This window comes from Simochromis diagramma, unplaced genomic scaffold (assembly GCF_900408965.1).
Source record: "Simochromis diagramma unplaced genomic scaffold, fSimDia1.1 OVJJ01000205.1, whole genome shotgun sequence".
NCBI classification, from domain to species: Eukaryota; Metazoa; Chordata; class Actinopteri; order Cichliformes; family Cichlidae; genus Simochromis; species Simochromis diagramma.
In genome coordinates this window covers 2,600,630-2,621,758 of record NW_024386782.1, presented here as the reverse complement: position 1 = coordinate 2,621,758, position 21,129 = coordinate 2,600,630, and the positions used below count along the sequence as shown (strand labels likewise).

Sequence of the window (21,129 nt, the reverse complement as noted above, 5' to 3'; positions counted from 1 at the left end):
ACAAAGAGAAGTGCAGTGCATAAATCCTCCAGTGCAACACTGTCACAACGTGACTGTTTGAAATGAATAGGAAAGTCTGTTTTAATCATAGAGAAAAGCACTGGTGCCAGGATCTTTTGTCTTTGGAACATGAGCTACAACTGAACAATTCATCAACTGATTATTAGTGCTGGTTCGCATGACACCGGTTGCTGATGCCTCAAAGAAAAAATGTTGTGGGCACCTGAGCAGGCTGGTTGTTATTAAAGAGACCTTGCAGCCCTTTTGTAGAGGCACCTGATTGTTGTTTGAGAGGCTGGGGAAAAAAGTGTCTCAAAGTCGACTTAACTCCTGCCCTCCTCCTTGTACTTTAGACAACTTTTTGCTTAGCCCCAGAAATAATCACCCTCAACACTTGAATCACAGATAAACTAAAAGTGAATAATACATTAAAAGCTCTGGAAAAAACATAGCAGCATGCTGTTCACAGTAGGGGGTCAAAACAGGGTGATCATGCTGTGCAGGAAAATCTACACCTAACATAGGAAAGACACAATCACAAGTTTTTTCTTTAAGCTACACTTTATTTCCAAAAGTATTCACACAACCCATTCTTAATCCATAGTGTTTAACATGATGTCAGCCTACTATTTGCATCTATAAAAGGCTCCAACTCCTCTGGGAAGGCTTTCCACAAGGCTAAGGAGTGTGATTTGGGGAAATTTTTGATCATTCTTCCAGAAGCACGTTTATGACATCAGACACTGGTGTTGGATGAGAACGCCCGGCTCACAGTGTCTGCTCAAATTCATCCCAAAGATCTTATATCAGGTTGAAACCAGGATTCTTCCACACCAAACTCGCTCATCCCGGTCTTTCTGGACCTTTGTGCACTGGTGTGCAATCAATGTTTTAACAGAATGGGGCCTTCCCCAAACTGTTCCCAAACCCAGAGTCATCTATCAAATTTCTCAGCAGTCGCCAATCCCTGGGCCATGGATTGGTACCGGTCCATGAGTCGTTTGGTACCGCGCTGCGAGAGTTGAAGCTCGGGTGTGAAATTGATGGTTTTCAGGGTTTTCAGGGTTTTTATCGGTTTTTATCCTTTTTTTTTTTTTCTTTTTTTTTTTTTTTTTTAAATCGTAAACTCTGCTTCCCCGGGTGTTTTTCCCAGTGTTATGAATAAATGTTTTTTTTTTTTTTTATAAATTTGTTGTCGGCGACACCTTAAAGGCTTGTCTGTGAAAACATTGTCGGACGTAAACTGGTCCTTGGTGCAAAAAAGGTTGGGGACTGCTCTTATAGATGGAGAAGCGTGATTCGTCACTCCACTGCTCTAGAGTCCAGCGCCGGCATGCTCTAGACTACTGGATCCAACCCTTTGTTATAATACCACTAATGAGTAGCGAGGAAATTTCATGACTGGAGTTGTTGAACAAGTGGCATCCTATCACAGTACAACACTGGAATTCGCTCCTGATAGCGACCAATCCAGAAAACATATGCCCGCCTATGTGCTTGATTTTACACACCCGTGGCCATGAAAGTGACTGGAACTCCTAAATTCAGTGATTTGGATGGATGGGTAAATACTTTTGGCAATAATGTGTATCTGCAAGTACACTCACACTTTCTAAATTATTTACTGTAGCTCAAGTTTCATAGTGCTAAAACTCTTTAGCCTACCTGACAGAAATACTAACAACCAAAAACTGAACCTTACCAGTACCAAAACACTTACTATTTTTCAAATGCAGTACATTTTCTGGGTCAAACAGAATCAGCATTTTCTGTATTCATTGTTAAATGGGAACACTAGCACGTGCACGTGTTCATCATAGCACTGTATTGTTTCACTGGTTTATTTTTACAGTTCATTTATTTGTGGTAGATGAATTAATGAGAGACCCCTTCCCCCACCCACCCACCAACATGCGCCAAACATGTTAAGATCATTTAAAACAACAACTGCCTGCACCTGACGACACACAAAGCTGATCAGTCTGACTTGGTGTCATCACAACTCGCTGCTCCTCCTCCTCCTCCTCTTCTGCTCCCTCTCCTCTTGTTTCATTGTGTAAACATGACAGAACCCCCACTCATTATCTGAAGCTGGAGACAGATGGAATTGGTGAGCGTTACAAGTGCAGCACAACAAGACGAGTGGGCAAGCTCGAGTCATCGATGGAACAAATAGGGTTTTGTGAGAGGCTGTTAGGCTGACACACTCGGGGGGCCATGCCTGCTGATTTAGTTTGACATTATTCACCCTTTTTAACATTATATCTGAGCAGATCCCCACATGTTAAATTTAATGACGAAGAATCGCATTCACCACAGCTCTGCCTTGCATACAGCAAGCGTTTTGCTTACAGGTTGTTTGTCTCTCCTCGAAGCAAAATGTGCCTTCGAGTCATTAGCACACTACCCAAAAATGGATTTTAACATAAACTGATGCTTTCTTTTGGCTGTGTCTCAAATGCTGTTACGATTTGTGCCATCTCATTACCAAGCCAAGCTAAATAAGATGATGACAAATAGAATGTGTTCTGCATCTCCTTGAAAGTTTGCCAATATAATAATTCTCACTTGTGTTTTATTGGCAAGAGGGTAGAGAATTAGATTAACCTTTGATATTGAACCAAAGTGATAAAATCTAAATGGGGCTTTCTTGGCAAATAGATTTCAGTTTATTGATTTCTCATCATTTCCCGTCTCTCTGTCATTGAGGAAAAACATTCCTCTCAAACATCCAGTATTTTTTCGGGATTGGTCTTTCTATGTCTTTGTATTTTGATGAATGGTAATTATAAGAGTGTTTCTATCAATCTAAAGATGAGAGCATTTTCTCATCAAAGGTCACACGCTAAAATTGTCGCTGCTAATAGGAAAGCACTCAAAGCAGCCATTTATCTGTTCTCTACGTCCATTTATAAGATTGTTCCTTTCATTTCACTTATTAACTGCAGTGACTGCTGCAGCTCATGATCCGATTGCTAGTTTTAGTTTTATTGTCTTGGAAAGCTTTGTTTTGTTTATAACTACGCACACCAACAGCTCCAAGTTGTGTTGTCACACAATTAACAGGGACTTAATTAGTCGATCAAATCTGCTGCAACATCGTCCCAAGCCTTACGAAGCACCTCTTGCATGTAGCGTGGCTGTCAAATGAAAACTTCAGAGGAAATTATTATTATACCATTTGTTACGCAAAGCGCACACCAAGAAATCAGACACTGGTCTGACGCGGTCTTCATTCTTAGACTTTGTGAACATTATATGCAGTAGAAATCTGACTTAATGCGTAACAGGATTAATAATTAAGGGCTATATAAAATGTTTTTCTAGTACATCCATTAGTTGTTGCTTTGTTTGACTTTGGACCAAAGAAACAGACCAGATTTTTTTGGCTAATGATGATATATCACAAGTATTAATTAAAAAAAAGACTTTTCCAATTACTTTTGGAATTTATCATTACATTTCAGTTGAAAGACATTACAAGCCGCTCAATTAAGTGTACCTAAATACACTGTATTCAAGAAAACTGCTGCTCCCTAGATTTTATTTTTTCCAGACCATTCTCTGTAAAACCCTAGTGATGGTTGTTTTTTGTGTGTTGTGAAATATTCTGTTCGGCTTGTCAATAACCATGCCACATTCAAAGCCCTGGGATGCTAAAAGCCTTATTCATTTTCTAGTGATCACTTTTAGTTGTTTACCATTAGCTAATGGTTTTAACTGCTACCTTTACTTTTACCCAATATTTTCTAGCTTCTAATTCTAGATGGCTATTTCAACTGTTTACCTAAACAATTCTATTTGTTTATCCATACTTTTGATTAATGTCAAATGCTTCTGCATAGTTTTGGAAAACATATTAGCTTAACTCTTAACTCTGTTAGTGAGCTAGTTTAACCTTTCTTTACTTTTTAACTTATACACTACTTTAAATAAGTTATTATGCTTGCTCTCTATATTCTGCAGCTTATTCATGACATTTTAATTAGTTACATCTTCTATGCTAATAATATATAACAATCATTATATATTATTAGCATCATTGTAGGGTGTTTACCTTACACTATAAAGCACCTCGAGGTGACTATTATGACTTGTAGCTATGTGACTAAAATTGGATTGCTCAAAAATTCTCACAGTAATGTCTCCCTAATCTTAGATTAAATAAATATTTATATTAAGTTATTTAAGTTAGTACTGCAGCATTTACAGAGATTGACTTTGTACCCCTTTTTACATGACTATAGGCTAGGATTGTGTAAAAAAACAAAAATAATTTAATTGACCAAGTTTCTACTGGTATTTTGTATAAAAACCTTCTTAACCCATGATTACACTACTTGCTCATGTTGCAGGGTCAACCTTTATGATGGTGAACACATCAGGACGCTTCGCAGGACAGAAGGCCCTGCTGCTGACACCCCAGCTGAAGGAGAACGACACACACTGTGTCATCTTCCACTACTATATAGGAGGCAGAGACAACAGCCATCCCGGCCACTTAAATGTCTATATTAAAGAAAACAATAGTCCGATGGGGATGCCTGTTTGGAACGTGTCAGGTCCAGCCTCTCGCTCCTGGGGACAGGTGGAGTTGGCTATCAGCACCTACTGGCCCAACTTCTACCAGGTGAGGACATGCGGTTGAAAGCAAGTCATCTTTTGTATAATGTCTCGTTGCAAAACTAGGTTTCTCATTGTAAGGAGCCTTTGTAGTTAAGCCAAAGTCATTAATGCCCTTTTTCTGGGTGGAGCAGGACAAACCATTATTTGAGATGGTCTAAACAATTGCACAAAAGCTCATTCAAAACACCTAAGATTATTGATTTCAGCGGCTAGCTCGGTATCCATGGTAATCTGTTCTCTCTCTGTTCCATCTGAGCCTGCTCTCTTTTTCCAATTCTGAAAACTCATTTTCACTTACCAATGCACATGACTGCTGGCCGGGGCAAGGTGATTTCACACTTGCCTGGCTATTAGTCTTCACCAGGCTTGTTCCACGAGTCCACCACATGTTAATTGATGCAGAGAGACCCCTTAACCTCCCAATGGGAGATGGTCTCTTGGTGAATTATTTCATTATGGCCTGGCAGAGCTAGTCCACAGTGGAGCAGAGGGGAGTCCTCCTGCTTGCTCATTGTAGCCACACTGATAACTTAGTTAACAAGGGACACCGCTGGGCTTCTCACTGCTGCATGCAGTATAGAAGGTTTAATGAGAGGCACACGGAGAAACGAAAGAAAAGGGGAAAGGCAACAGTTGAGCAGAACAGAATGTGCTGCCATTACCAGTAATAGTCACTGTTCACTGTTGGCAAGATTTTGACTTTTGTGACATAATAAAGCAAAGCCTGCCTGGTTAAATGTTTTCAGTTTGGCTCAAGACATGTAAAGACTAAAAGAGTCTGCCTCAGAAGCACAGCTTGTTGTGTTTGCATTTACTCTGCTTGCAGACCTTTTTAAGAACCAAGTTAGAGCTTCAGAAAGTTCAGACACTTTGACATTAACTGCTGCTTCTTTCTGACAAACGAATCGCAATTTCAGTGACAGCTGAACCCTTTGACGTGCGTGGTTACGTTTCAGTAAATTTCTGCATCTAAGGTGAGTGGTTAGACCCGAGATTACTCATTTTGTTTTCCAGTGTGTCGAGGGAAATTTCCAGCATCTGTTGCCTTTCAAACCCAGCTTTGTTTGTAATTGTTCCAAGACTGACAACATGGTCAAATGTGAGGATGCTAATGATCTCAGCAACAGTCAAGAAAGGAGACCAGTGCTTCAAGTTGTCACTAATTAACAACATGGTGCTAATTATAGGTATCTTTAATTGCATGGTAACCTACGCAATTGTCAAAGGGAAGCCACCTGATACTTGGAAAATTATTTTTTAATTACCAGTAAGGCTTGAGCATTTCAGCTTTTGATAATTACTCCTGTCAGGCTATCCCTAAATCTTTAATTGACATTGTCATTTATTTCCAGAACTGCTGATCATTGTGCAAAACAATATAATTTTCACTAATCTGGAAGCTATGTCTGTCATGTGTGTGCTATTTAAATACTTTGTGCATAAGATAAAAACCTATGGTTTATCCTAAAAAAAAAAAAAAGAGTGAAAAACAGAAATGTGGTTATCTATCTTGATTTTTAATACAGCAGAGTCCACGGCAGAGCTAATCAATTCTGCTGTAATGCTGTACTTAGCCAAGCCCCTTAGGGATAACCCATGTGGCGATGTAGGCATTGAACGCTGGGTTCACTGTCTGTACGTCTGACAAATGAGAATGGTGAACTTTCCTGTGATATCAACAGCTTCGTCCCATGCGAACATTTTCACTCTGTGGGTCAGGCCCAATTATGCACTGCACTATTATTGATGTTGGAATCAATTATATCACAGCTATTAGGCAGCCTGACTGATGTCTGTTGCACAAACAAAGGATTTCAATTAGAGTGTGGGGGCCAGTTCATTTGTCTGGTGGCGATATATAGAGTGGTTGGCCTTTTAATTTCCTTTAAATTAGTCTGTAATGAGGCCATAATTGGCACCCAAGACACTCACTTTCATATTTCATGAGACAAAAAAAGAAATTTATAATTAGACAGCCTTATCTGAAGGCATCCTGCCTCCCAGATGACAATGGTAACTATCTCCGCCTTCACATTCCTAGGCTACAAAGAGAATCTCAGAGATAAATGTGTGCGGCAGTAGCAGGACATAAGTTTCTGGGTGACGCCACACATTGAACACGACCAGTAATGTATGAGTTTCACCGGAAGATTCAAGCTTGTATTTAGGGAATCGTGGCACGCCAAACATGTGTAGCTGTAGCACATGTGGTGTAATGGGTCTCTGCACCACACCCTGAGTTTGGGAAGGGACTGGCATTCTGTTTCCCTTTTTATCACGCTGCAGACCATCGAGTGCATAACTCTGACATTCTGCAAGGACGCACCCTCCAACAGGGCTTTGGACCATTTGTTTTGCAGGAGCTCTTGACCCTTAAAATAGGGTTACTCTAGTCCCACACAGCACAGTTGCACTTGTTTTTCAAGTTTGTCTTGTCAGAGATGGAAACTTGTCAACTAAATAACACTCACCACACAGCAAATGTTACAGGCAACTGTCCCTCCTCGTGTAAGAGATGACACTTTAATTTTGTACTGAAGTGATGATTTGCTCACATTTCTTTTTTTTTTTTTATGTAATCCAATTCTTGTGGCAACTTCTGTAAATTTAACATCCAAGGAAACTTAAGACTACCAGCTGCCTACTTCAAATCTTAGCTTAGAGTCACTGCCTTGCACAAACTGTCAAATGCAAATGGGTTAGAGTAGTTTCTACTAAGAATTTACATGCAGCAACTTCCTGGTAAGGGAAATGCTATAGTGTGTCACCAAGCTATTGTATTAGCTGTGCAGGTTAAAGAGTAAAACAAATAGTGGAATATCTTACTAATAATGATGAAAACATCTAATATTTGTATCCTACTTAGTGTTAATATTAATTTGATTTTAGCTAACTCCATTATAAATTTAGCATACAATTACACTAATGACTTTACAGTGTAATCAGTTAAATCAAGATGGGTTTTAACTGTTTTCTCTGTTAAAGACAACCTTTTTCCACTAGAAGAGGGAAACTTTTAGGGTGGCGCCCACCTTTGCAGAGTCCCTTTTCGTGATCTAAACCTGAAGATCGGTAATGTGGAAATTGTCACGGTGACAGCACTACCTTGGCGGCTAATATCAAATGATCAGATACATGTAAGCGAGGGGTGAACTTTAGCTAAATTGAGTTTTAAGCATCGCTCTGATGTTCGGACTCTCAGCCCTCACACTCTGTTTCGTCAAGGCTCAAACTTAATTTAACACTTGCATGTCATAACACCTATCAGCTGTGACATACTGAGGAAATAATGTCGGTGGCCTGCAGCTGTGTCACCAGCTGCAGGCCGGTTATGGAGCAGGGGGCATTAGCAAGAGCTGGACTTCTTTATGCGCACAGACAGCCTTACTCAGGTGTCATTTGAAGATGTGGTCATTTGTCATTGGTGTTATAACTCTCCTTTCTCTTCCTCAGATTGTGTTTGAAGCCGTAACCTCAGGGCAGCGAGGCTTGCTGGCCATCAAAGACGTTGTGGTCCAGGGCCACCAGTGCAGTAAGTCCTTTTTTCCGTCACCATAAAAGAATATCATCAAACAGTGATTGTCCTTTCCATGACACCCTCCCAAATACCTGTGTCGCTGTTCTATTCAGGGCCTGCCAGTCAAACAAAAGGCCTTCAAAGAATATTCTACAGTCAATCCAAGTGCGAGTCTCCCTCCTCCTAGCTCCCTTAAGATTTATGAGCACACAGTTGACAAGCAGAAGTGTGCTCAGGATATAATCTTGGAGTAGCGCTGTTAAATCTATCCTTTGAGAGATGGTAGAAATAGTCAAAAAAGGGGGATGAGAAACAAATCCTATCATACATTATGCTGCTTCTTGTTTGGATTCCACAATTTTTTATTTTTTATTTTTTCCCCTCCCTTAAGGATATTCAGTAAAGTATCTCGTCAACATCTGTTCAGAATTCTGCTATCCCTCGCTGAATATAAGCAGAAGCACTTCAGAGTGCACTACAGATGTAATGAACGAGTAATCACTCGCATATTTAGAATCTTTCGGCTTCTGCTTTTTGGATAGGCTGCTGCTGTGGGAGCAGAAGCAAGAAGCCTCCTCAGTATTCTTCAGGTCTATTCTTCTCTGTGCTGAGAGTCGCATTAGTCCATATGGCGCTCCACATTCTAAAATCTAAATCAATACCACAAGGGTTTTCATCAATTGATTTATGCTTTACTCTACTCCTCATAGCTGAAGTATCAAGCTCTGATTGTCAGGCACTAATGACATGCTAACCATTTGAAAGCAGCTGAATTCCTACAAATGTCATGTCAATAAAATGGATTTATATAGAAATAGGTGTTGCATATAAATGTATTTGAGTAAATCAATGAGGTCTCATGACGAGGCCTGTGTTTAAATGCGAGTCGATCAATGATCCACTTAGTGGCACTTGGGTGTTCTTGAATGATAAGCAAAATGATCAGAGCAACTCATCAGTGGAGCACAGCCAATTCATTTTCTATTTATACGACCATGTGGAATATCTAAGGTGTGATTATGCCACTGGGCGGTCTGCCTCTCCTTCCGTCATTAAAGACATTTGCAATGACAATATATAGATAGATATAGATAGATATATAGATATATATATAGATATATATGGTGCTGGATGGATTGACATGACAAAGTTATAAAGGAGGTATAGTTCAAAGACAAGGTTGTAAAATATTAAATAGAAGTGAAAGTCTTGATGATGAAAGTGATAGAATTAGCTTTTGCCAAGTCTTTAGAGATTTGGTTATGTTTCGAATCAAGGTCGCTCCACTGAAATGCCCCATTTTTCTATGCAGAATAGCGATACTAATCAAAAATGTTCTACATAAGTTACTTTCTGTGGACTATCCCAGTCAGTGAGCGTACTGATAATGAGCACAGTTGGAGACGAGAGAATAATGCTTTTTGATAAAAAAGAAAAACCCGCCTCAATCACTGGAAGAATGCAGTAAAAGAGAGTAGAAATTAGACTTTTGGTAGGTGAGAGATTGAACTCATTTTTTTGAGATTGTGTCTCATTTTTGGTGAATCTTTCTCACAAAATGATGGTAGCCTTGGGCTTTAAGGGTGTTGCGTACTGTGTGCCGTGGTGGTGGTGGGGGTTATCTTTTCAAGGATGCTTTTCTCAGTGTAAAATCTGATAGTAGCACAGTTAAGATGTGGCTATAGAGTGGCTACTCTCGACTCCAGTTGTCAGAATCGGATCCGAATTGTCAAACTCAGATCTTTTCATATCACCACAAAATATATTTTGCATATTGCATATTGTACAAACGTTTGCCTTTTTTCCCCCACAGTGAATACTCCTCATTTCCTGACTATAAAGGGTGTGGAGGTCAATGCCGGACAGACTGCGTCCTTTCACTGCACTGTCAACGGACGCAAGCGGGACAACTTCCGCCTCTGGCTTCAGGTACGTAAGAGATGTTGTTATCTTGTTTTTTTTACACTTCTGAAATGCATATTTGTTACTTAGCGGGCCCTTCTGGTTTAAGCTTTTTTTTTTCTTTAATAGATGACAGTTTTCAAACAATCAAGCTAAATACTGGAATAAAAAATTTTGTGACCCAGCTAGAGTAACTTCCAGCCCAACGTCTTAGCAGGTGAAATCAGGACAGTAACCAGTGACAATTAGCCTTTTCAACATCATGTTAAATATCCACTGACATCTATTTTTTTTTTTTTTTTTTTTTTTTTTTTTTTAAGATTGGAAAAATCACTGAGCTCATTTACAGTCAACACTATTTAAAAAGTATAAATGGATACAAATCATAAGGGGAGAAAAAGCATAGGGATCAAACAGAGCACTGTGAGTGTATGTATGTATGTTTGTAAAAGAAGATACAGTAGGATTTACCACTGTTGCACATTATTCATTCTGGGTGGCACAGTAGTACAACGATTATAGAAAGAAGTTTCTGGACTTGCACCTTGGAATAAGATGTAGGGAATACAGATGGAGGAAAGGATCGATGTTTAACCGTAAACCTGATAAAACAGAATCAAATGTAAACCCTCGTCATAAATTCAAATGTAACATGCAGTAGTGCAACAGTGGTTTAAAGTCTGGTTGTTTTTGATCTTTTATCACTGAACCGTCATTACTTTCAAAGCCCATACAAAGATACTGATACTTGGTTGCCACCTGTTCTTTCAGGAAACTCATGCAGCCATTAAAATTCATTCTATGCTCCATTTGACAATTTCAAGCTGAGACATTCACACATTGCTCTGTTTTGCCCTTGTTTGAGATTTCACCTGCTCACCAGATTCCCAGAGACCTTTGCATCTGGGAGGTTGGGGGATTAGGGTTGTTTCAGATCACTGCAGTATTGTCTTAACCTATATACACGTGGACTCTGTGGATACTGTGTACTATATCTGGCACAACTGTTCTGCACAGCAGTCTCGAATTGACCTTGTTCTGAACAGCGAAGGTAGTGCATCTGGCAGACATAACCCTGCTGGCTCTGCTGCTAAGCACACTGTCACACATGTGATCAGTGGGAGCATGACGCTGGGTAAAGGTCCTCTGCCAGGTACTCCATCATTTTAACAAACACGTCCTCATTAGCACAGGAGCTGGAAAACAAACATTAAGTGAAGTCCCCCGATGACAGTAATGAAGAAATATTTCTAATGAACAAATGTCCCCCATCTGCCTGCTGTGAGGGGTGACAGCTGGGGAGAGCCCACTGTGTTTGTGTGTGCGCGTGCATTCCAGTGTGATAAATGTATCCCCACTATCAACCACCAATGGGAACGATAGGACACAAACAAACACGCACAAGAACAGGGGACAAGTACACTCAAACAGTGTTTTTTTTTAAAAACACAAGGTCAGGCCACTTTGCTTATTAAACCTTTCCATTTTGGAGGTTCACTTGTGCGTTTGTCTCTGTTCCAAACAGGGCATGGGTGGACGGGAGGCCCCAATGAAAGCCACTAAACCTTGGAACAACCGCCGCTTCATAGGCACTTTCGATGTGGAGAACACAACCAAGGGCGACTCGGGCCGCTACCGCTGCATTGTCCACTCAGACAAAGGGGTTGGAGTGTCCAATTATGGTGAACTAACCATAAAACGTGAGTATTTGTCCCAAAGCAGAGTAAAAATGCAAAACAGACCTATTTCAGTGAAAACAAGGCAGAAAGCGGGAATGTTTTCCATCCGCATGACCTTCATGCATTCAGCAAAGTTAACGGGAGATAAACAGGAACTGCTGCGTGTTTGTAGATGAAAATGTCCTCTAAGGCAGTACTAAAAATACTAGCTTTTTATGTTGATTTGTTATCCAGAGGACTTTAATACTTCCTCTGCAAAGGTTGTCCTTGACTGAGCACAATTCCCCCTAAAAGATCACAAAGGCAAGAGGCACCAAGGTTTACAGTAACCTCACTGATATTTCACTCCTGCAGTCATTTGATATGAATTTATGGAGTCGTCCGAAACTAAATCCAGCAAGGCCTCTCTTTCCTACAGCCCTATAGCCCAGTAATGGCCTTCTATATTTCTTCACCTCAATTTTCTCGCTGTGCTCTCAATTGAATTTATGGTCCTGATTTTTTTTCTCCTTCCCCTTTCTTTTTTTTTTTTTTTTTTTTTTTTTTTGTCTTCAAGCTTTATGTGATTGATAGGTTTAATCCTGGCTGTCCAGATCGAGGTCTGTCAATCATGCGAGAATGGCTGGGCCCAGACACAGCAGAGCGTAGAGGGAGATAAAGTCTCTCTGCCTGAGTGTATCAGTGGGTTTCAGTGGTGTACTCAAAGAAAATTTACTGACACATTGGAGGCACTCAAAACCACACTTGTGCATAAATTCAGCAACACAATCACTTGCACATCCTCACGCTTGCACAAACCTACACGAGAGCAATATTTTTGCTGATAACTGCTTCCAGTGTGTTACCGTGTAGATATTTTCCTCTTACTCAAGACAAACCTCTTAAATTTAAAGTGCTTTCATCATAAATATTTAAAATATCGTAATTTTCTATATTTAGGGGTGAATCAAGTCTTGTAAGTCATTCCACTTTAAATTCAACAGAGATGTCACACTTCAGCGACTTTAGCATAAGCCAGCTCATTAAAAGAGGAAAAGAGGCGTTTTCACACTTATGAGTGTCCCACATAAAATGCTGATATCTCGCCTTATCGTACCAGTCGTAAAACAAGTGCTTAACCCTCCTAGCAATGAGTCTGAGTTGTAAATCCTCTTTAAATGTGTATTCACCGCGCCCGTGACTCGTTTTTGGAGGAGTGACCATGGAGCGATTCTGTGGATTATGAGCCTGCTACAGTCGCACGCCGGCTCTCCCCCCCACCCCTCATTACCATACACTGCCTTTTCCTTCAACATGAGGAGAGTGAATGCTTGATTATCCCTGATAATCACTTCTGCCTTTCGTGCCAGTGTTCCATCAGATTTATGTGCCTATGTGGAAGTGCACTGCATGTATTTGCGGATTGGCCCAGAGCTGCACCCTTCCGGTGTCCCCCCCCCTTGTGATGAGCTCTCCTGTAGTGCAGCCGGTGGTTTTGAAAGAAGGATAATTACTTCTTGTCCAAGTGCTGGCTCTTTTCTTGCCCTGGTTAGAATCACCTGGAGCCTGCAAAGCATTTGCTGAGCTCTAACACAGTATACTTGGCAATGTTACTAACTGAACAATGCGGAGGTGCAACTGTGTCGGCACTAATGAGAATAGCCACCGAAAATCGAAGGCCAGCCAGTCAAGCTCCTCATTTTCCTCTGGCCTCCTCTTCTCATATTAGGAGCTGATCAATTCTTTACTCACAGCAGCCCACTTAGGAAAGCGCACATCATAATGAGGACCTCTTGCATCTTAACAAGAGAGGATCAGGGGATGTAACAGACAACTGAAAGAAGGATTTATAAACGATGAGGTCTAACCTAAGAACAGAGAAGAGTGGCAGCCCTTATTATCGTGCTCTGTGTGGTGGATGGCAAATGGGTAGGAAGGTGAGTGTGTGCATGTCTTTAGTTGGTGTGTATGCTGTGAATCATTAGAAATAACTCGTAAAAAAACTTTTGAACAGTAGAGTGATGTAAGTCAAAAATGAAAAAGATTGCTTTGTCAAATACATACATTGTATAAAAAAAAATGGATGTTGGTACTGTGAATCTCCCGTTGGTTAGCATGTCCTGCTTTAGCTTCCTTTTTCTAGTCTAATGAGGATCATCATTTACAACATAAACATCATGTTGCATCAAATAAGACTCAAATCTAGCAGCTGAGACTATGAACTCACGAGAAAAGGGTTTACTGAGGTAACGGATGAGTGAGCCAAAGGGTTGTTTGCCTATAGACTTCTATACGACCAGGGTCGTCACCCCTATTGGAGGATGGGTTTAAAGTGCTGCTGTTCTGCTTTTAGTTTTACCGAACAAACATTTGTCAGTGAAACTTTACAAATGAAGATTAATCACTGAATAAAAATTGGAATATAATTGACACTTTCAACAGTTTCAAGTCCTTGTATAGTGGTTCCTTTTGGTGTTTTTGGGTTTTTTTTGGGTTTTTTTTGCATAATGTGCAGTTGTGTGATTGTGTTCTGGCAGGAGGGCAGGCAGGTGCTGTGGTAGAAGAGGGCGCAGCTGTTGCCAGGCCGTTTGCCTGTCTGGTCAACATCGCGACAACAGCTGCTCGCTGACCCCGCGTATGGTCGCCACTGTCATCTGTGGACTGTCACACATTTCCAGCTAGCACCGGGCTCAGCTCGAAGACCTTTCCAGGGCCCCGCTGCTTCAAAGCTGCCCTGCTAAGGCTTAAACATTGGGAAATGAGTTGTTAATATCCTGAAGTGTTCCAGCACTTGAGTGCATTTCACACCAGTAATCTGTTATTTTCAGTGCATCTGCTATGGCTGTTGAACAGGGGATTACTGCACCTACAGGAATTATTTCATCACCATAAGCTGCTGTTGTCTTTGTGAAGCAGTAACTTTTCAAACTTAAATGAAATGCTTATTGCTGTAATACATCATGCTGTTTAGTCTTTTGCAGAAATGGTCTCAAGTGACATCTGCAACAATAGAACTGAACCATGCAGTGCATATGAAAGCGTGCTCTCTGCAAAGAACAAAAAATTGCTTGGATGACTAAATAGGTCTTGCTGGATGGAGTAACAGAGCTTAAGTCATTTTTATTAACAAATTGGTTACATTTTGTGCTGTGTGGCTTCTGTGAATCATCATGACTAGGTCAGCAGCTAGGAAGTTTGCCATATTTTGTGGCCCTTATTAAGGCATTATTGAAGAATGAGCGTGTTGATAAATGTGTCAAAATCTGATAATGGTTACATTATGTGCTTTTGTGGATGCAGGGTATAGTATTAAATTTCTAAGTTGTGATTTTGGGAAATTTCTTTTAAATTTGTTGTTTTATCAAAAAGTGCTGTTCTCTGAAACCAATAATGTCACATTTGATCTTTTCAAATGTATAAAAAAAACCATATTTTTCTCCATTTCATCATACTGATAGTACAGAATGAGCATGTGCTGTTTTCTGTTGCTTAAATTAATCTGAACATATTGCCACTTAACTCAGTTAAATCCCTTTTAAGGGCAAAACAACAGACCATAAAAGACCATCAAAACAAGCCAATGGTTTAACTCAGATTTTGGGTCACCTTATTTCCCTGTCTGGCTCCAACGTGCCGACTGTTGCACAATGTGTAAGTGTAGAAGAAGACCTGGTGGATTATCTGGTTCGCTTTAGGTGATGTTTGACAGCAACACTAAAAGCTTGGATTAGTGGGAGTTTAGTGGGACCTGCAGCTGAGGTCACTGTGGGGTAACCATCTGCTGAGGAACAGCCTCCAGTTCTCTGTTGGACACCTCAGCCGGCTCCTCATTTACCTGTGGACTTGTGCCTCTCCATGACAACTCCATGAGAAGCAGCCGGGTGACTAATGGTGTTCTTCTGTTACGTGTACCCTCATTAGAGCTGCTCACTGGGGTCGCTAGGACATGCAACTATTGTAGTATGTGACAGGGTAGATTCCTGAGCAATTCCGCAGCCGCTGGTCATGGCTCTTCTTTGACAGTTTTAGATTTTTGGTTGTACCCAGAGACCTTTTTCTCAGGGTGTTGTCTGTGTATTGCTGTTTGAATCTTCGAATGGTAATTTGAACAGAATTTTACATTAATTCAATAAAAGGAACGAATCCAATATGCATTTTATTGAAATGGAAATTTTTGCAGCCTCTGTAAATCACTGTGACCTTTTTAAATGAGATTTTTTTTTTTTTTTTTTTTTTGGTCAAAAACTGGCTTAAAGGTGTAAACACAGAAGTATAAAACTACTTCAGAAGTTTCCATTGGCAACCGCTCAAATGTTAGTGCAGCAACTCCTTACCTGGTTATATGATGAAGCAGTCCTGAAAATACCCGCTGTCGGAAAAAACCTGACATTTCGAGAAGCACCATTAAACAAGAAATGGCACGAGGTTTAAGTTGGATTAGGAAAATACAGATGACATAACAAAGAAAAGGTCGTCTTCAAGGTTGTCATTGAACGCTACATTTGTCTGAAAGAGAAACTTTATTTTTAATATTATTTTTTTCCTGTCAATTCAAACATTGAAGGTTAAAGTGCTTCTTCTCCTTCCCTTCAATTTCTCATTATTTTGTTGTTTTTTTTTCTTTTGCAGGGGAGGGGAGGGGTGGACTTGTGCAATTATCTTTCCATTTAATACAACATTACACCAATATCTGATTTTACATTTTAGTTTACTTAAATAATGACAGCTACCATTACTTATAAGCTGTTTTTGTGGTGGTAATGAATTAATGCATTGTTTTAGGTTAACCTCACAGTGTTTATCTAAAACACCTGTACTGTAACTCTGGTTTATGTGCTTGGCTGCATTTATTCATGTTCGACCGTGGCACTGTAATAGGAAGCGACAATAGGAAACAAGTAGTTTGTAAAAACATTCTTCACTCCTACATTTTACATGATAAAATGTAAGTGGTATTATTGCAAAGTGTTTAAGAACCACAACAACTCGGCAATGAAGTGTCAGACTGCATAAAGTTGCAAAACAGGGTCACATAGTGCATAAAAGTCACAAACACACTGCTGTCTCAATAACTGCAGAGTTTGAGATGTTTCTCAGCAAAAATTTATTCCAGCAAAAGAAATTGTGCACCAGGATCTTAATGGTATTGGTTTATGGAAAGCAAGCAGCTTGTGCTGATGACCCAGTGCTTCTGTCCATATAGTGTATGTGGTTATTCTGAATGATCTAGAAATACTTGGCGTTATCAATTAATTTGTCACAGTAGCTTATTATAATATAGTATGAATAGATTACACGGTTAATACTGAGCGTGTTTGTTTTTTAGGCCTAACAGTTAACTCTTTACCTTTAAATAAATTGTAAAAATCCGACAGCAGTCTTTAATAAAACACTCCCAGAATCGCCTACCATAGCTGTCATAACCAAAGGCTTTTCCATAGAAGTCCTCTGATTGAAATCAATACATTGTTTAATGGGAGCACCATTTACCAAGGTCTGGGTAACTTTATTTACTCCTCTGTGAGGGGCTGCTGTCACTTTTAAAATGTATGTGATTACATGGCACAGTGTACTACTGATGAGAGATTCCATTCATCAAGCTGGAGCTATTGATTGTTACAGGGCTCTTGTTGAGTACGTTGATTATTTGAAAACATGAAGATATTCTTCATGTGCTTCTAGAGAATTTTGATGTGGTTGATTTGGTTTAACAGAAGGTATTGATTTTGGGCCTCTTGTTCACTTGCAAGTGTTCATCTGCAGACTTTTTTTGTGCTTTTTACACAAACCAAAAGTACATAATTGCTTTTTTTTTCATGTGAAAACCTTCCACAATTACAGTTTGATTACTTACCGTCACAAAAAAACAAAGACAAAACAACTTTTTGTTTTCCTAGAGCCCCCAGTGCCTATTGCACCACCCCAGCTGACTGCTGTTGGTGCCACCTATCTTTGGATCCAGCTCAACGCCAATTCCATCAACGGGGACGGTCCAATAATTGACAGGGAGGTGGAATATCGCACTGTGTCTGGGACCATGTATGACCTGCAGCCTGTAGACAAGACCACACACAAGATTGGCCACCTGGATCCAGACACAGAGTATGAGATCAGTGTTTTGCTGACCAGACCTCTGGAGGGAGGCACTGGAGCTCCTGGGCCTCCTCTTAAGGCCAGGACCAAATGTGCTGGTAAGGCCAAAAATTTTAATTACTTGCACAACACCACTAGAATTTTTTTTTTTTTTTTTTAAAACTTGCATGTTGTTTTGCTGCGTCAAATGAATAGGCTCATGTCTTGAGTAATACAAATACATAGTCGAATAAATGCTGACCACTATTGTTTGGATGCAGTTTGCCTCCAGGCGACATGTACCATTACCTTGTGATCAAAGTTGCTCGCCCAAGGTTGTTGCATGCTCAGTCTTTGCATAAGGTTGCCACAACTTCTTTCAGCCAGTCACTAAATCACAGTTTGACCAATTATTTTCCTAGTCAATGTCCTATTTTTCCTAATTGTCCTTCTAATTTTACTCTAGTGTGACTGAGCAAGTAAGCACTAAATTCATATACCCAGTCTTTTTCTTTGTGTTCATGGGGTAACTGTAAATTTGCTCCAGTATTTGGATACCAAAGACTTCTTCCTATGCATATCAGTATCTAATTGTAGTTGCATGCACTATATTTCCATTCCAGGAACTCTTGTAAATCCTTGGTCACTTTATTCATCACACTAGTGATGTACTGATTTAATGGTCAAACATTGGTAAAAAGCCAATATTGTTGGAAAATAAGATAAAGCAACAAGTAAGGTCACATTTACCTGCCAATGTTTCTCTTGTTGAGTCAGTTCTCATTTACATGATATAGACTGATTTCATATGTTTTAATCTGTCATTTATATTTCGACTATTTTTGTTGCACGAAAGACGACAGAGCTAAAACAAAACAAAAACCCAAACGCAGTATGAGCACTGGCTGTTGTTCAGATTGTTAGTGTAAACACTGCAATTCTGGCTCAGGAGCAATTTCTCTCATCTTAAATTGTTCCGCCCTCGACAAATGGAAGCGGTTAGATGATTTTCCTCCCAAGTAAATAAATTACTTTAAAAAATTACTTTGTTTTTAATTTTTTTTGCCAGATGTTGAACATTTGCCTTTTTTTCTGCATCTTGGAAAGAAGCAGCAAAGAGAACACCAGAGTCTAAATGTCAGAGGTTTAAATATAAACGCCGATCTCTAGCTAGTTCTAATGACAGACTGTCACATAGATAATCATATTAAGGTGAATTTTCTTTGTGGGGACTCGACAGCCTGTTAATTTTTCAGTTTGTGAATAAGCTGCAACCCTTTGCTAATAATTGTTATGGATCCAAAAATAATGGTAACATCTGTGGCAGCTCAGATTGCTGAAAACTAAGGGTGGACTACCTTGTCAAATACCAATGATGATACATTTTATCCAGGGTGTTGATCCGCTATACCACCATGCTGTTCTGCTTCTGTTTACAAAATAAGCTAGACGACCCAAGATGTATTTTGTTACGCATCTTGTTTTTCTATGCATCTAATTGTGTATTCAGGCGGCGCCGTTATCATTTGATATCACAATCTGTTCTCTTCCTTTAACCTCCTAGGACCTGGCGTCCACATATGTGGACATCACATTTTGGGACATCTAGACCAAAATACTTAATTTTCCTCTACAAGGGCCTGATATCCACTTACGAGGACATTATACTGCCACTGTTCTATGAAAATCTGATACAAATGGCCTCATATGTGGATCTCATTTTTCTCAAAAACAAAAATTAGGTAAAAAAAAAAAATAAAAATCTGGTAATTCTTTGTTTTTACATTCTTTAGGTCCAAATCAACCCAAATAGCAAAGAAAAATTACAAATGCAAGCCATCAAAGAGTTCGGGTCTTAGGAGGTTAAGACTGTCCACATTGTAAGATGTCAGACAACACCCACTAGCAATTTGAATTTAAACTTTCGCTTTCGTTGGAAGAGCATTGCAACATTCCAACCCAATGGGCTTTATTAAGTTTTTATTCTCTGTTGAATTATATGGATCAACATAGTGGAAGGTTGGTGGTCAAAGCAGATCAAGCAGTTCCTTCAGTTACTGCCTCAACTTTGTTGTGTTTGTACAGTCCTGAACGTACATTTACAAACAAACCGTTCAAAAGAGCCCCCCCCCCCCCCCCCCCCCCCCTAAACGAATCATCCCCTGCATACAACAAATAGCGATCAGGGTTCCATTGTTTGCGAAGCTGCATTGTGTTTTCTCTAAAGCCTCATTGCATTTGAAGTAAATAACTGAATCTGGTAATTGCTCGACATATATCATTGCTGCTTTACTTGGTAATTATTTTTCTGTTTAGAGGAAGCCCCTGTGTGTTGTCATTGTTCCCAGCCATAGATTTTTGGAAAGTTTTTTTTTTTTTTTTTTTTTTTTGCATTTGCACCTGGAACAATGGCGCAATCTTAAGTTTTTCATGGAAAAGAAAGACTGAACGCCTGTGTCTCAGCGGAACAATAACCATAAGTGATTATTTGTGGTGGCCCTCAGATATATATAAAGTCGAGGACAGGCCTACCACATGATTAACTTCATAACTACTTGTTTATTCTGCTTAATTCTCATTCCAAACAGACTTAAAGCTTTTTAATTTATCACCAACACAGATTGATAATATTTGTGAAGCACAGTGGCTCCTTAAATGTTTACATTATTACATCGCTGCTGTACTGTGGGAATTTAAATTCAAACATTTAGATAAACACTTTGATGTTATTGTACAAATTGCCCTTCTCACAACATTAACTAGCTAAATTCCCTCGGTGTGCTAGGATGCCAACATGAGGAACAAAACAAGCCGAGCCTCAGCAGTTTCCTCGGCTAATGCCGTTTGGTGTCCGGAAAAATGCTGATGAAAATTAAATTCTTCTCCCCTTTCTGCCCAGGGTGTAACCCCCTGTCTCCCTACTGTGAAGGTCACGAGCTTGTTCATTTTTAGTCTGGTTGATAGGGATGAATGAGCCTACCTGAGTTAGGTCCAGATTCTGCAGGGGTCCTGCTCCTTTGGCCACCTGCCGTCACTGTTGCGAGATTGATGGCTGTGGCTCCTGAAGTGTGTTTGAGGAAGCAGCTCTTGATCTTGCCCAGCTCTCTGCTGGTCTGTCCCACTGACAGGCTGGGCCTCAGCAGTGCTCCTAATTGAACGGTTAAGACTCACTGGGCCATGTGATACATCAATGTTGATACAGACAGGCCCAGAGACTCGTTCTCCATCTCCCTGTACTGCTGTCTGGGGGCGCTAATGAAAATCTGTGGCCACTTTAGAGTACTGCCACTCACATCATTATTCATATCCATGCTTTGGTCACTTCGCAAAATGAGCAATGTTTCTGATGACAAA

At 40.0% G+C, this 21,129-nt stretch overlaps 1 protein-coding gene across 12 annotated transcripts in view; it reads left to right on the top strand.

The window, feature by feature from the left end:
* Positions 1–21,129, top strand: part of LOC120724151 (receptor-type tyrosine-protein phosphatase mu-like) — a 158,076-nt gene that overhangs the window by 43,949 nt on the left and 92,998 nt on the right. For all 12 annotated transcript variants that reach the window (XM_040016209.1, XM_040016229.1, XM_040016244.1 and 9 more), the window contains exons 3-7: positions 4,356–4,630; positions 8,080–8,158; positions 9,957–10,072; positions 11,571–11,745; positions 17,601–17,894. In XM_040016209.1, the coding sequence (XP_039872143.1) occupies positions 4,356–4,630; positions 8,080–8,158; positions 9,957–10,072; positions 11,571–11,745; positions 17,601–17,894 (939 nt within the window). The remainder of the gene's footprint in view (positions 1–4,355; positions 4,631–8,079; positions 8,159–9,956; positions 10,073–11,570; positions 11,746–17,600; positions 17,895–21,129) is intronic.